At 41.1% G+C, this 13100-nt stretch overlaps 1 protein-coding gene across 1 annotated transcript; it reads left to right on the forward strand.

Annotated features, from left to right (window-relative positions):
• Positions 1-1131: 1131 nt before the first annotated feature.
• Positions 1132-12559, forward strand: LOC120040575 (gastrula zinc finger protein XlCGF49.1-like). Its single transcript, XM_038985667.1, has 3 exons — positions 1132-1139; positions 1914-1951; positions 11402-12559. The coding sequence occupies exons 1-3, from the start codon at positions 1132-1134 to the stop codon at positions 12079-12081; spliced, it is 726 nt and encodes a 241-aa protein (XP_038841595.1). The 3' UTR covers positions 12082-12559.
• The last annotated feature ends 541 nt before the right edge of the window (positions 12560-13100 follow it).

Raw genomic sequence — 13100 nt, forward strand, 5'->3', positions numbered from 1 at the left:
TGTTAACTTCCGACTTCAACTGTACGTCTATGTACTTACAGAAATCCATCCACCCGCTCTTCTGAGTGGGTGGATGGATGGCTGGAAGGTGGATAACACAACATGTCAGTCAGAACATCAGGAGGGTTTTGACAGCCTTTGACCTATTATTTAAATGAGTTTGCTTCTTTTGTTTGTTCCCAGTTTAGAACAGAAAACACGTAAACAATAAGTTGGCCTACACACACCACATTGGTTAGTATTCTTTGTAGTAGACACATCAGTTGGGTTGGTACTGTTACACCGTGTAGGAGCAGTTTGGACCTACTCAGTACTGTTACACCGTGTAGGAGCAGTTTGGACCTACTCAGTACTGTTACACCGTGTAGGAGCAGTTTGGACCTACTCAGTACTGTTACACCGTGTAGGAGCAGTTTGGACCTACTCAGTACTGTTACACCGTGTAGTAGCAGTTTGGACCTACTCAGTACTGTTACACCGTGTAGGAGCAGTTTGGACCTACTCAGTACTGTTACACCGTGTAGTAGCAGTTTGGACCTACTCAGTACTGTTACACCGTGTAGGAGCAGTTTGGACCTACTCAGTACTGTTACACCGTGTAGGAGCAGTTTGGACCTACTCAGTACTGTTACACCGTGTAGGAGCAGTTTGGACCTACTCAGTACTGTTACACCGTGTAGGAGCAGTTTGGACCTACTCAGCACTGTTACACCGTGTAGGAGCAGTTTGGACCTACTCAGTACTGTTACACCGTGTAGGAGCAGTTTGGACCTACTCAGTACTGTTACACCGTGTAGGAGCAGTTTGGACCTACTCAGCACTGTTACACCATGTAGGAGCAGTTTGGACCTACTCAGTACTGTTACACCGGGTAGGAGCAGTTTGGACCTACTCAGTACTGTTACACCGTGTAGGAGCAGTTTGGACCTACTCAGTACTGTTACACCGTGTAGGAGCAGTTTGGACCTACTCAGCACTGTTACACCATGTAGGAGCAGTTTGGACCTACTCAGTACTGTTACACCGGGTAGGAGCAGTTTGGACCTACTCAGTACTGTTACACCGTGTAGGAGCAGTTTGGACCTAGCTGCCTTATTGGGATATTATCTGTTTGTTTGATTGATTTCCTAAATGCAGATGTACAGTAGTATGGTAGGGTGTTTAAAATTCTCACTCATTAAAAATATTCACTAATCAACACATAATATTATATAATAAAATAAATAAAAAATCTACCCTTTTGTTTCAAACTGAAATTAACATTTCCCTTGACTGTGTTACCCTCCCACCCAGCAGGTGGCGATGTGCCTGTTTCAGGCAATGCTGCCAATGTGACGTATAATCTAATGGACGGGACTCTTCAACAACAAAAGCGAGTCATTCACCTCGATTGCTTTCTAGCCAACATAGCCGAAAACATTTCAGCTCTTTAAATGCTTTCGTTGTATATTAGCCACTGTGTTTTAAACACATTTGTCGTATATCCTGGCTAGTTACACCATTTAATTTAATATTGACGTTGTTGTTAGTCAGCTAGCTAGCTGGGTAAATTAGCAGTAGTGCTAGTCTAGTCACTAATGCTAACTAGCTAACATCCCAACCATGAGCTCATTAAACAACTCCCCACCGTCTAAAGAGGGGATCTGCTGGACGGAGAAAGATACTCTGGGACTGAACATTGTCGTGAAAGAGGAGAAGGAAGAAGAGGATGTCACAGTGAAACAAGAAACAGAGGTTGAGGCTGTTACAGTGAAAGAAGAAGAGAAAGACGTTACATTGACAGAAGAGGAAGACGCGTTCAGGGTGAAAGAGGAGGAGGATGTTACAGTAAAAGAGGAGGTGACTGTCACAGTGAAAGAAGAGGAAGACGTTTTTGGCATGAGGGAAGTGGGGGAGATTACTGTCACATTGGAGGAAGAAGAAGAGGAGACAGGAGATCTGATTAACAACCGTGAGTAATATCTTAAAAACAGGGGTACAAACTCTGCAGTTGTTGAACCGATGTGTGGTTTTAAAGGGGCATTCTACTGAGGGTCTACACTTGAATAGTTCTGTGCTGTAGGAATTGTTAAAACTACAAAGTGGGGGGCGGCCAACTAAACGTTTATGGATCAAATGCTTCCCGTTATATTTTTTCACAACATTTGTAAACATGTGAATATCTCTTTCTGTAGTGCTTTGCTCAGTGTCTATGCTTGACGTCACATTAAAGCAAAAATCAACTAATGTGTGACTTCAAATGATGAAGAGGACAGAATCAAGACCAGGAAGGATATTTTTGATCAGGATGAAATGTATACAATAATAATTACCACAGGTTATTTAAAATCAGATGGAGTTAGTTTTGTGCCAATAGAAATAAAGGGTTAAATGTGTGTCTCATAGGGCGGCACACAATTGGCCCAGCGTCGCCCGGGTTAGGGGAGGGTTTGCTTGGGGTAGGTGGTCATTGTAAAATAAGAATTTGTTCTTAACTGGCTTGCATAGTTTAAACTTTTTTTTGTGTGCAAATTGCTCAATGATCAATGGCATAACCATCTTAAAACAATTCCATATGTTAGCTCAGTCTAAAAACACCAACATTCCCAATGTTGTAAATTGTGGAAAAATTACCATTTCTGTCAAACAGTTACACTGTTTCTATTATTAACCTTTTGTAACACAAGTTAATGTTTTAAATTCCCCAAAATAAGCATATTTTAAAACATTTGTACACATTTTCTCGTCAAATTTTGTGTTTACAAATGTTTTTTAAAATGTTTTTCTTGTTTTGAACAGTTATTTTGATACATTTCATCCATTCCATGTTATTCATTCAAAAGTTGTGAGTTTCTGTGATAGTCCGGCTGAGAAATTGGCATTTGATCTGACGACCTAAAATAGCCACCGATAAGGAACGCTATGGACTCTGGAACTCAACTCCGTTATAGACAATGGAACGCTATGGACTCTGGAACTCAAATCCTTTATAGGCAATGGAACGCTATGGACTCTGGAACTCAACTCCGTTATAGGCAATGGAACGCTATGGACTCTGGAACTCAAATCCTTTATAGGCAATGGAACGCTATGGACTCTGGAACTCAACTCCGTTATAGGCAATGGAACGCTATGGACTCTGGAACTCAGATCCTTTATAGGCTATATATATATATATAATACATATATATATATAATATGTATTTACATATTAACCCTCTTTTTTACGTTATAGTGGCTGTTACTCTCCCCAGGGACCAATTGTCGGGTGTCTCCACATCTATATTTGTTCAGGGTACATACAGTACCAATAGAAAGTCTCCACCTCTATATTTGTTCAGGGTACATACAGTACCAATAGAAAGTCTCCACATCTATATGTGTTCAGGGTACATACAGTACCAATAGAAAGTCTCCACATCTATATTTGTTCAGGGATCATACAGTACCAATAGAAAGTCTTCATCTCTCTTGGATTTATTTTCTTCAGTTTATTCAAATTCTACAGCACAACGGCAGTCATGTCCTAAGTGTAAAACGAACAGTGACTCCATGATTCAGGTCTTCTGGGAGTGCTATAAAGTCCAACAATTATGGGCGAGAGTTAGACAGTTGTCTGTTTTACAATATGTACAACTTTTAATCCGTCTATCTTCATATTTCAAGACATGGCAAATGGGGGTGCGGTGAGATACCCAATGGGTTGAACCGTACTTTTCTCCTCAATCATTTTGACAAAAAAAAAATTGCTTAACTGGAAATCAAATTACTCTCCATTGTTAAGACAGTGGATGAATCAAATGATTCTGCATCGTTGAGACAGTGGATAAATTAATTTTAAATAAATGAAATCCGTCCGAAAGGCCCACGAGAACCAGACCCAAACAGACCCGTGCTGGTTTGGATCCGAGAGACCCGTTCAGATCTGAGTGTAGAGCGACCCGTTCAGATCTGAGTGTAGAGAGACCCGTTCAGATCTGAGTGTAGCGAGACCAAGTGCAATGAATACAGACCTATAGGCTTAGGAGTCTCCTGTGTGATATTAATAGGAGTCCAGTCTGTGATATTAATAGGAGTCCACTGTATGTGGATATTAATAGGAGTTAGCTATGGTGTGGATATTATAGGGCTTAGTTATGGTTTAGTGTGGATATTATAGGGCTTAGCTATGGTTTGGATATTATAGGGCTTAGCTATGGTGTGGATGTTATAGGGCTTAGCTATGGTTTGAATATTATAGGGCTTAGCTATGGTGTGGATATTATAAGGCTTAGCTATGGTTTGGTGTGGATATTATAGGGCTTAGCTATGGTTTGGTTTGGATATTATAGGGCTTAGCTATGGTGTGGATATTATAGGGCTCAGCTATGGTTTGGTGTGGATATTATAGGGCTTAGCTATGGTGTGGATATTATAGGGCTTAGCTATGGTGTGGATATTATAGGGCTTAGCTATGGTGTGGATATTATAGGGCTTAGCTATGGTTTGGTGTGGATATTACAGGGCTTAGCTATGGTTTGAATATTATAGGGCTTAGCTATGGTGTGGATATTATAGGGCTTAGCTATGGTTTGGAGATTATAGGGCTTAGCTATGGTGTGGATATTATAGGGCTTAGCTATGGTGTGGATATTATAGGGTTTACCTATGGTTTGGATATTATAGGGCTTAGCAATGGTTTGGATATTATAGGGCTTAGCTATGGTTTGGTTTGGATATTATAGGGCTTAGCTATGGTGTGGATATATAGGGCTTAGCTATGGTGTGGATATTATAGGGCTTAGCTATGGTTTGGATATTATAGGGCTTAGCTATGGTGTGGATATTATAGGGCTTAGCTATGGTGTGGATATTATAGGGCTTAGCTATGGTGTGGATATTATAGGGATTAGCTATGGTTTGGTTTGGATATTTACATTTACATTTTAGTCATTTAGCAGACGCTCTTATCCAGAGCGACTTACAGTAGAGTGCATACATTTTATTACATTTTACATACTGAGACAAGGATATCCCTACCGGCCAAACCCTCCCTAACCCAGACGACGCTATGCCAATTGTGCGTCGCCCCACGGACCTCCCGGTTGCGGCCGGCTGCGACAGAGCCTGGGCGCGAACCCAGCCCAGCCTGGGCGCGAACCCAGAGACTCTGGTGGCGCAGCTAGCACTGCGATGCAGTGCCCTTGACCACTGCGCCACCCGGGAGGCATAGGGCTTAGCTATGGTGTGGATATTACAGGGCTTAGCTATGGTTTGGTGTGGATATTATAGAGCTTAGCTATTGTGTGGATATTATAGGGCTCAGCTATGGTGTGGATATTATAGGGCTTAGCTATGGTGTGGATATTATAGGGCTTAGCTATGGTTTGGTTTGGATATTACAGGGCTTAGCTATTGTTGGTGTGGATATTATAGGGCTTAGCTATGGTTTGGATATTATAGGGCTTAGCTATGGTTTGGTGTGGATATTATAGGGCTTAGCTATGGTTTGGTTTGGATATTATAGGGCTTAGCTATGGTTTGGTGTGGATATTGTAGGGCTTAGCTATGGTGTGGATATTATAGGGCTGAGCTATGGTTTGGTGTGGATATTATAGGGCTTAGCTATGGTTTGGTGTGGATATTATAGGGCTTAGCTATGGTTTGGTGTGGATATTATAGGGCTTAGCTATGGTTTGGATATTATAGGGCTTAGCTATGGTTTGGTGTGGATATTATAGGGCTTAGCTATGGTGTGGATATTACAGGGCTGAGCTATGGTTTGGTGTGGATATTATAGGGCTTAGCTATGGTTTGGTGTGGATATTATAGGGCTTAGCTATGGTTTGGTTTGGATATTATAGGGCTTAGCTATGGTGTGGATATTATAGGGCTTAGCTATGGTGTGGATATTATAGGGCTTAGCTATGGTGTGGATATTATAGGGCTTAGCTATGGTGTGGATATTATAGGGCTTAGCTATGGTGTGGATGTTATAGGGCTTAGCTATGGTGTGGATGTTATAGGGCTTAGCTATGGTGTGGATGTTATAGGGCTTAGCTATGGTGTGGATATTATAGGGCTTAGCTATGGTGTGGATATTATAGGGCTTAGCTATGGTTTGGATATTATAGGGCTTAGCTATGGTGTGGATGTTTTAGGGCTTAGCTATGGTGTGGATATTATAGGGCTTAGCTATGGTGTGGATATTATAGGGCTTAGCTATGGTTTGGTGTGGATATTATAGGGCTTAGCTATGGTGTGGATATTACAGGGCTTAGCTATGGTTTGGTGTGGATATTATAGAGCTTAGCTATTGTGTGGATATTATAGGGCTCAGCTATGGTGTGGATATTATAGGGCTTAGCTATGGTGTGGATATTATAGGGCTTAGCTATGGTTTGGTTTGGATATTACAGGGCTTAGCTATTGTTGGTGTGGATATTATAGGGCTTAGCTATGGTTTGGATTTTATAGGGCTTAGCTATGGTTTGGTGTGGATATTATAGGGCTTAGCTATGGTTTGGTTTGGATATTATAGGGCTTAGCTATGGTTTGGTGTGGATATTGTAGGGCTTAGCTATGGTGTGGATATTATAGGGCTGAGCTATGGTTTGGTGTGGATATTATAGGGCTTAGCTATGGTTTGGTGTGGATATTATAGGGCTTAGCTATGGTTTGGTTTGGATATTATAGGGCTTAGCTATGGTGTGGATATTATAGGGCTTAGCTATGGTGTGGATATTATAGGGCTTAGCTATGGTTTGGTGTGGATATTATAGGGCTTAGCTATGGTTTGGTGGTGATATTATAGGGCTTAGCTATGGTGTGGATATTATAGGGCTTAGCTATGGTTTGGTGTGGATATTACAGGGCTTAGCTATGGTTTGAATATTATAGGGCTTAGCTATGGTGTGGATATTATAGGGCTTAGCTATGGTTTGGTTTTGAAATTATAGGGCTTAGCTATGGTGTGGATATTATAGGGTTTACCTATGGTTTGGATATTATAGGGCTTAGCTATGGTGTGGATATTATAGGGCTTAGCTATGGTTTGGTGTGGATATTATAGGGCTTAGCTATGGTTTGGTGTGGATATTATAGGGCTTAGCTATGGTTTGGATATTATAGGGCTTAGCTATGGTTTGGATATTATAGGGCTTAGCTATGGTTTGGTGTGGATATTATAGGGCTTAGCTATGGTGTGGATATTATAGGGCTTAGCTATGGTGTGGATATTATAGGGCTTAGCTATGGTTTGGATATTATAGGGCTTAGCTATGGTTTGGATATTATAGGGCTTAGCTATGGTGTGGATATTATAGGGATTAGCTATGGTTTGGTTTGGATATTATAGGGCTTAGCTATGGTGTGGATATTATAGGGCTTAGCTATGGTGTGGATATTATAGGGGTTAGCTATGGTTTGGTTTCGATATTATAGGGCTTAGCTATGGTGTGGATACTACAGGGCTTAGCTATGGTTTGGTGTGGATATTATAGGGCTTAGCTATGGTGTGGATATTATAGGGCTTAGCTATGGTGTGGATATTATAGGGCTTAGCTATGGTTTGGTTTGGATATTACAGGGCTTAGCTATTGTTGGTGTGGATATTATAGGGCTTAGCTATGGTTTGGTGTGGATATTATAGGGCTTAGCTATGGTTTGGTGTGGATATTATAGGGCTTAGCTATGGTTTGGATATTATAGGGCTTAGCTATGGTTTGGTGTGGATATTATAGGGCTTAGCTATGGTGTGGATATTACAGGGCTGAGCTATGGTTTGGTGTGGATATTATAGGGCTTAGCTATGGTTTGGTGTGGATATTATAGGGCTTAGCTATGGTTTGGTTTGGATATTATAGGGCTTAGCTATGGTGTGGATATTATAGGGCTTAGCTATGGTGTGGATATTATAGGGCTTAGCTATGGTGTGGATATTATAGGGCTTAGCTATGGTGTGGATATTATAGGGCTTAGCTATGGTGTGGATGTTATAGGGCTTAGCTATGGTGTGGATGTTATAGGGCTTAGCTATGGTGTGGATGTTATAGGGCTTAGCTATGGTGTGGATATTATAGGGCTTAGCTATGGTGTGGATATTATAGGGCTTAGCTATGGTTTGGATATTATAGGGCTTAGCTATGGTGTGGATGTTATAGGGCTTAGCTATGGTGTGGATGTTATAGGGCTTAGCTATGGTGTGGATATTATAGGGCTTAGCTATGGTGTGGATATTATAGGGCTTAGCTATGGTGTGGATATTATAGGGCTTAGCTATGGTGTGGATATTATAGGGCTTAGCTATGGTTTGGTGTGGATATTATAGGGCTTAGCTATGCGTTCCAACTGACTCTGGCCGTTGACCTTGAGATGAGGAAAAATGTTTTAGGCCAACCAGGGTTGCTCCTTTAATCTAACAATATAATGATTATCTTTATAACAGTAACCTAGTTACCGATCAGTAGGCCAGGGCTACATTTTCTCTCTCCTCAGCAGCAGGAGCACGTGACGTCAGCAGCCAGAACCAGTTTCAGCTGGACAAAAAGCTATGTTTTATTGTGTTGCAATTGGCTGACACAGATAAGAAGCTCACGCAGTTCTCTGGACTGGTCCAATCGGGTCCAGTCCGTAAAATTGCACATACCCCAAGACTCGTAGAAATTATATCAGACCTGACCCAGATCCAAGACAAAAGTCCGAATTTGGGACCCGGATCCCGGGTCGGATCTCTGAATTTCCAGGTCTGTTGGACCCGTGCAGACCTCGAGCACCAACTCCTCAACAGCCATGCTAGCCCAATGACGGCATGTACAAGCGACTAGCTAGCATGTACAGCATTCACAAATCAATGACTGAAATGAATACATATCACGGTGGGAGACCATTACAAAACACTGTCAGTGACCATATTAACACATTAGAAGTGTTTTAACATATAAACTCAGCAAAAAAAAGAAACGCCCCTTATTCAGGACCCTGTCTTTCAAAGATAATAAGTAAAAAGCCAAATAACTTCACAGATCTTCATTGTAAAGGGTTTAAACACTGTTTCCCATGCTTGTTCAATGAACCATAAACAATTAATGAACATGCACCTGTGGAACGGTCGTTAAGACACTAACAGCTTACAGACGGTAGGCAATTAAGGTCACAGTTTTGAAAACTTAGTACACTAAAGATGCCTTTCTACTGACTCTGAAAAACACCAAAAGAAAAATGCCCAGGGTACCTGCTCATCTGCGTGAACGTGGCTTAGGCATGCTGCAAGGAGGCATGAGGACTGCAGATGTGGCCAGTGCAGTAAATTGCCATGTCCGTACTGTGAGACAACTAAGACAGCGCTACAGGGAGACAGGAAGGACAGCTGATCGTCCTCGCAGTGGCAGACCACGTGTAACAACACCTGCACAGGATCGGTACATCCGAACATCACACCTGCGGGACAGGTACAGGATGGCAACAACTGCCTGAGTTACACCAGGAACGCACAATCGCTCCATCAGTGCTCAGACTGTCCGCAATAAGCTGAGAGAGGCTGGACTGAGGGCTTGTAGGCCTGTTGTAAGGCAGGTCCTCACCAGACATCACCGGCAACAACATCGCCTATGGGCACAAACCCACCGTCGCTGGACCAGACAGGACTGTCAAAAAGTGCTCTTCGCTGACGAGTCGCGCTTTTGTCTCACCAGGGGTGAGGTCAGATTTGCGTTTATCGTCGAAGGAATGAGCGTTAAACCGAGGCCTGTACTCTGGAGCGGGATCGAGGTGGAGGGTCCGTCATGGTCTGGGGCGGTGTGTCACAGCATCATCCCAGCCAATCTCAATGCTGTGCGTTACAGGGAAGACATCCTCCTCCCTCATGTTGTACCCTTCCTGCAGGCTCATCCTGACATGACCCTCCAGCATGAGTTTAGGATTATGATTTTCATGGGAAGATTTTGCAGTAACTTACCTCTTCCACATGGGTACAGTAGACAGGGAAGAGGTAAGGGGGGACAGGATGTTTATGAGGGGGAATGCAGAAGGAGAAGGAAGTGTGTAACATTAAACAGGGCACTGACAACAACATGAATGTACACTGACATCAGGCATGGAACTATTCAGATTCTGGAACTATTCAGATTCTGGAACTATTCAGATTCTGGAACGTTCAATACATTTTATATTCAACCAAAATATCTACTAATACGTTTTCTTTCTGATACCAAAATGGCTCTAATAAACCTGTTTGAATTCAGATGTGTCCATGTTGTCTACCTGATGGCATTGATGCAGAAAATCACCTTTTCAAAATCAAACTTCTACCACAGCGACCATGTTATTTTTGTGAATTACAATGTTTTTATGCGAAAATGACAAATATGGATACATTCCGAACTCACTTCACTCGCGCTAATCGGTGTGTACGCAGAATAAGGTCCTAATAATTATCAATATTACCTTAGACCGGGGCGGCAGGTAGCCTAGTGGTTAGAGCGTTCGGCCAGTAACCGAAAGGTTTCTAGATCGAATCCCCGAGCTGACAAGTTAAACATCTGTCGTTCTGCCCCTGAACAAGGCAGTTAACCCACTGTTCCTAGGCCGTCATTGTAAGTAAGAATTTGTTCTTAACTGACTTGCCTAGTTAAATAAAGGTTAAATAAAGGTTAAATAAATAGACTGCTGCGCCACTCGGTAGGCCCGAAATACCAGGTGTTTTAATCGGCGTAGATTAGTTGATTAATTTCCTGGCAGGGCTGTGGGACAGTGGAGATTAGTTGATGAATTGCCTGGCTGGGCTGTGGGACAGTGTAGATTAGTTGATTAATTTCCTGGCTGGGCTGTGGGACAGTGGAGATTAGTTTATAAATTGCCTGGCTGGGCTGTGGGACAGTGGAGATTAGTTGATGAATTGCCTGGCTGGGCTGTGGGACAGTGGAGATTAGTTGATACATTGCCTGGCTGGGCTGTGGGACAGTGGATGTGTAGGAATGATTCAAATGGAACTGTTAACACCCATTACCCGGGTAGTATTGTGACTAACTAACGGCTATTAACCAATCGGCATCCAGGATCCAAATGTAAAGTTTAATAATGAGGGATCTAGTAATCAAATCAGATTTTATTTGTCACATGTGCCAAAATATAACAGGAATACATCAAGGCCTTAAACAACAATGCCATTTTAAGAAAAATAAGAGTTAAGTAACAAATCGATGAATAAAAATAACTAACAATTAAAGAGCAGCAGTAGACTGCTGTGGCAGAAACATTATGTACCAAATAAGTTACAAATAACGTGAAAAAACACACAATAGCACAATTGATTAAGAGCCTGTAAAACGGCAGCCATCTCCTCCTGTGCCACTATATTTTACATCAGGGTAATGGATTAAACCTCATAGGAAGAGCAGATTGCATTCATGTCTCTCTGTTTAACTAAATACTCTGTCTTTGGCAGGAGAGAGACCAGACTCTCACTCTGACAGAGGGAAGAAGAGTCCTTCAGGGGAACCAGACCCAGATGCGCCCAAACCAGTGAGACGACACCACTGCTCCCAGTGTAATTTGAGTTTTAAGTTTTTATGGAAACTGAAACAGCATGAGAGGACACACATAGGGGAGAAGCCACACCACTGCTCCCAGTGTGGAAAGAGTTTTACCCTGTTAGGGAACCTGAAAAAGCATAAAGGAATACACACAGGAGAAAAGCCTTTCCAATGTTCCCAGTGTGGAAAGAGATTTTCACGATCACAGGAACTAAAATCACATGAGATGAAACACACAGGGGATAGACCACACCACTGCTCCCATTGTGGAAAGAGTTTTACCCAGTTAGGGAGCCTGAACAAACATAAGAGAATACACACAGGAGAAAAGCCTTACCACTGCTCCCAGTGTGGAAAGAGTTTTATACAGTTAGGGAACCTGAACAACCATAATATAATACACACAGAAGAAAAGCCATTCCAATGTTTCTACTGTGGAAAGAGATTTTCAAGATCACAGGACCTAAAATCACATGAGATGATACACACAGGGGAGAAGCCACACCACTGCTCCCATTGTGCAAAGAGTTTTACCCAGTTAGGAAGCCTGAACAAACATAAGAAGAGAATACACTCTGGAGAGAAATCTTAACATACTTTCCCAGTCAGAGGACCTGCAATCACATGACAGAATAGAGAGGCTGTGTTCTGACTTATGTTTTTGAGGTTGTTTTTAAATGAAATGTTGATATGAAAAATATGATTTGGATATTTTAAAATTCCAATTATAAAATAGATTTAGTAGAATGTGCATTTCTTGATTTTAACCTAGAAATGTTATGAATTTAAGTTGTTGTGTTTCATTGAGTTCTTCACGCTAAAGGTGTATGAACAATTTGATGATGTCGTTCTGATAACGTTGACAATTTTTTGACACTCGCTTCCTCATGAATGTTCCCATTAGTATTATTCCACCATGTCAGAGAAAACACAGGTGCTGCATTTGATTAATGGAACATATTGTTGTCTGAATATAAATATAATGTGGAACGGCACTAGTGGACATTCATTATATACATCTGTGTATTGTGTATTGTCATTATATACATCTGTGTATTGTGTATTGTCATTATATACATCTGTGTATTGTGTATTGTCATTATATACATCTGTGTATTGTCATTATATACATCTGTGTATTGTCATTATATACATCTGTGTATTGTCATTATATACATCTGTGTATTGTCATTATATACATCTGTATATTGTGTATTGTCATTATATACATCTGTGTATTGTGTAATGTCATTATATACATCTGTGTATTGTCATTATATACATCTGTGTATTGTGTATTGTCATTATATACATCTGTGTATTGTGTATTGTCATTATATACATCTGTGTATTGTGTATTGTCATTATATACATCTGTGTATTGTGTATTGTCATTATATACATCTGTGTATTGTGTATTGTCATTATATACATCTGTATATTGTGTATTGTCATTATATACATCTGTGTATTGTGTATTGTCATTATATACATCTGTGTATTGTGTATTGTTACAGACAGTGGGGAGAACAAGTATTTGATACACTGCCGATTTTGCAGGTTTTCCTATTTACATAAATGACCATTATATACCTATGTGCTTATTTTATA

The sequence above is a fragment of the Salvelinus namaycush genome, unplaced genomic scaffold (assembly GCF_016432855.1).
Source record: "Salvelinus namaycush isolate Seneca unplaced genomic scaffold, SaNama_1.0 Scaffold364, whole genome shotgun sequence".
NCBI lineage: Eukaryota > Metazoa > Chordata > Actinopteri > Salmoniformes > Salmonidae > Salvelinus > Salvelinus namaycush.

What these genes read in the sequence shown, in the direction of transcription:
- LOC120040575 (XM_038985667.1), top strand. An exon ending in AGGAGATCTGATTAACAACC is followed by an intron (nt 1,952 to 11,401) that starts GTGAGTAATATC and finishes TGTCTTTGGCAG; the next exon opens with GAGAGAGACCAGACTCTCAC.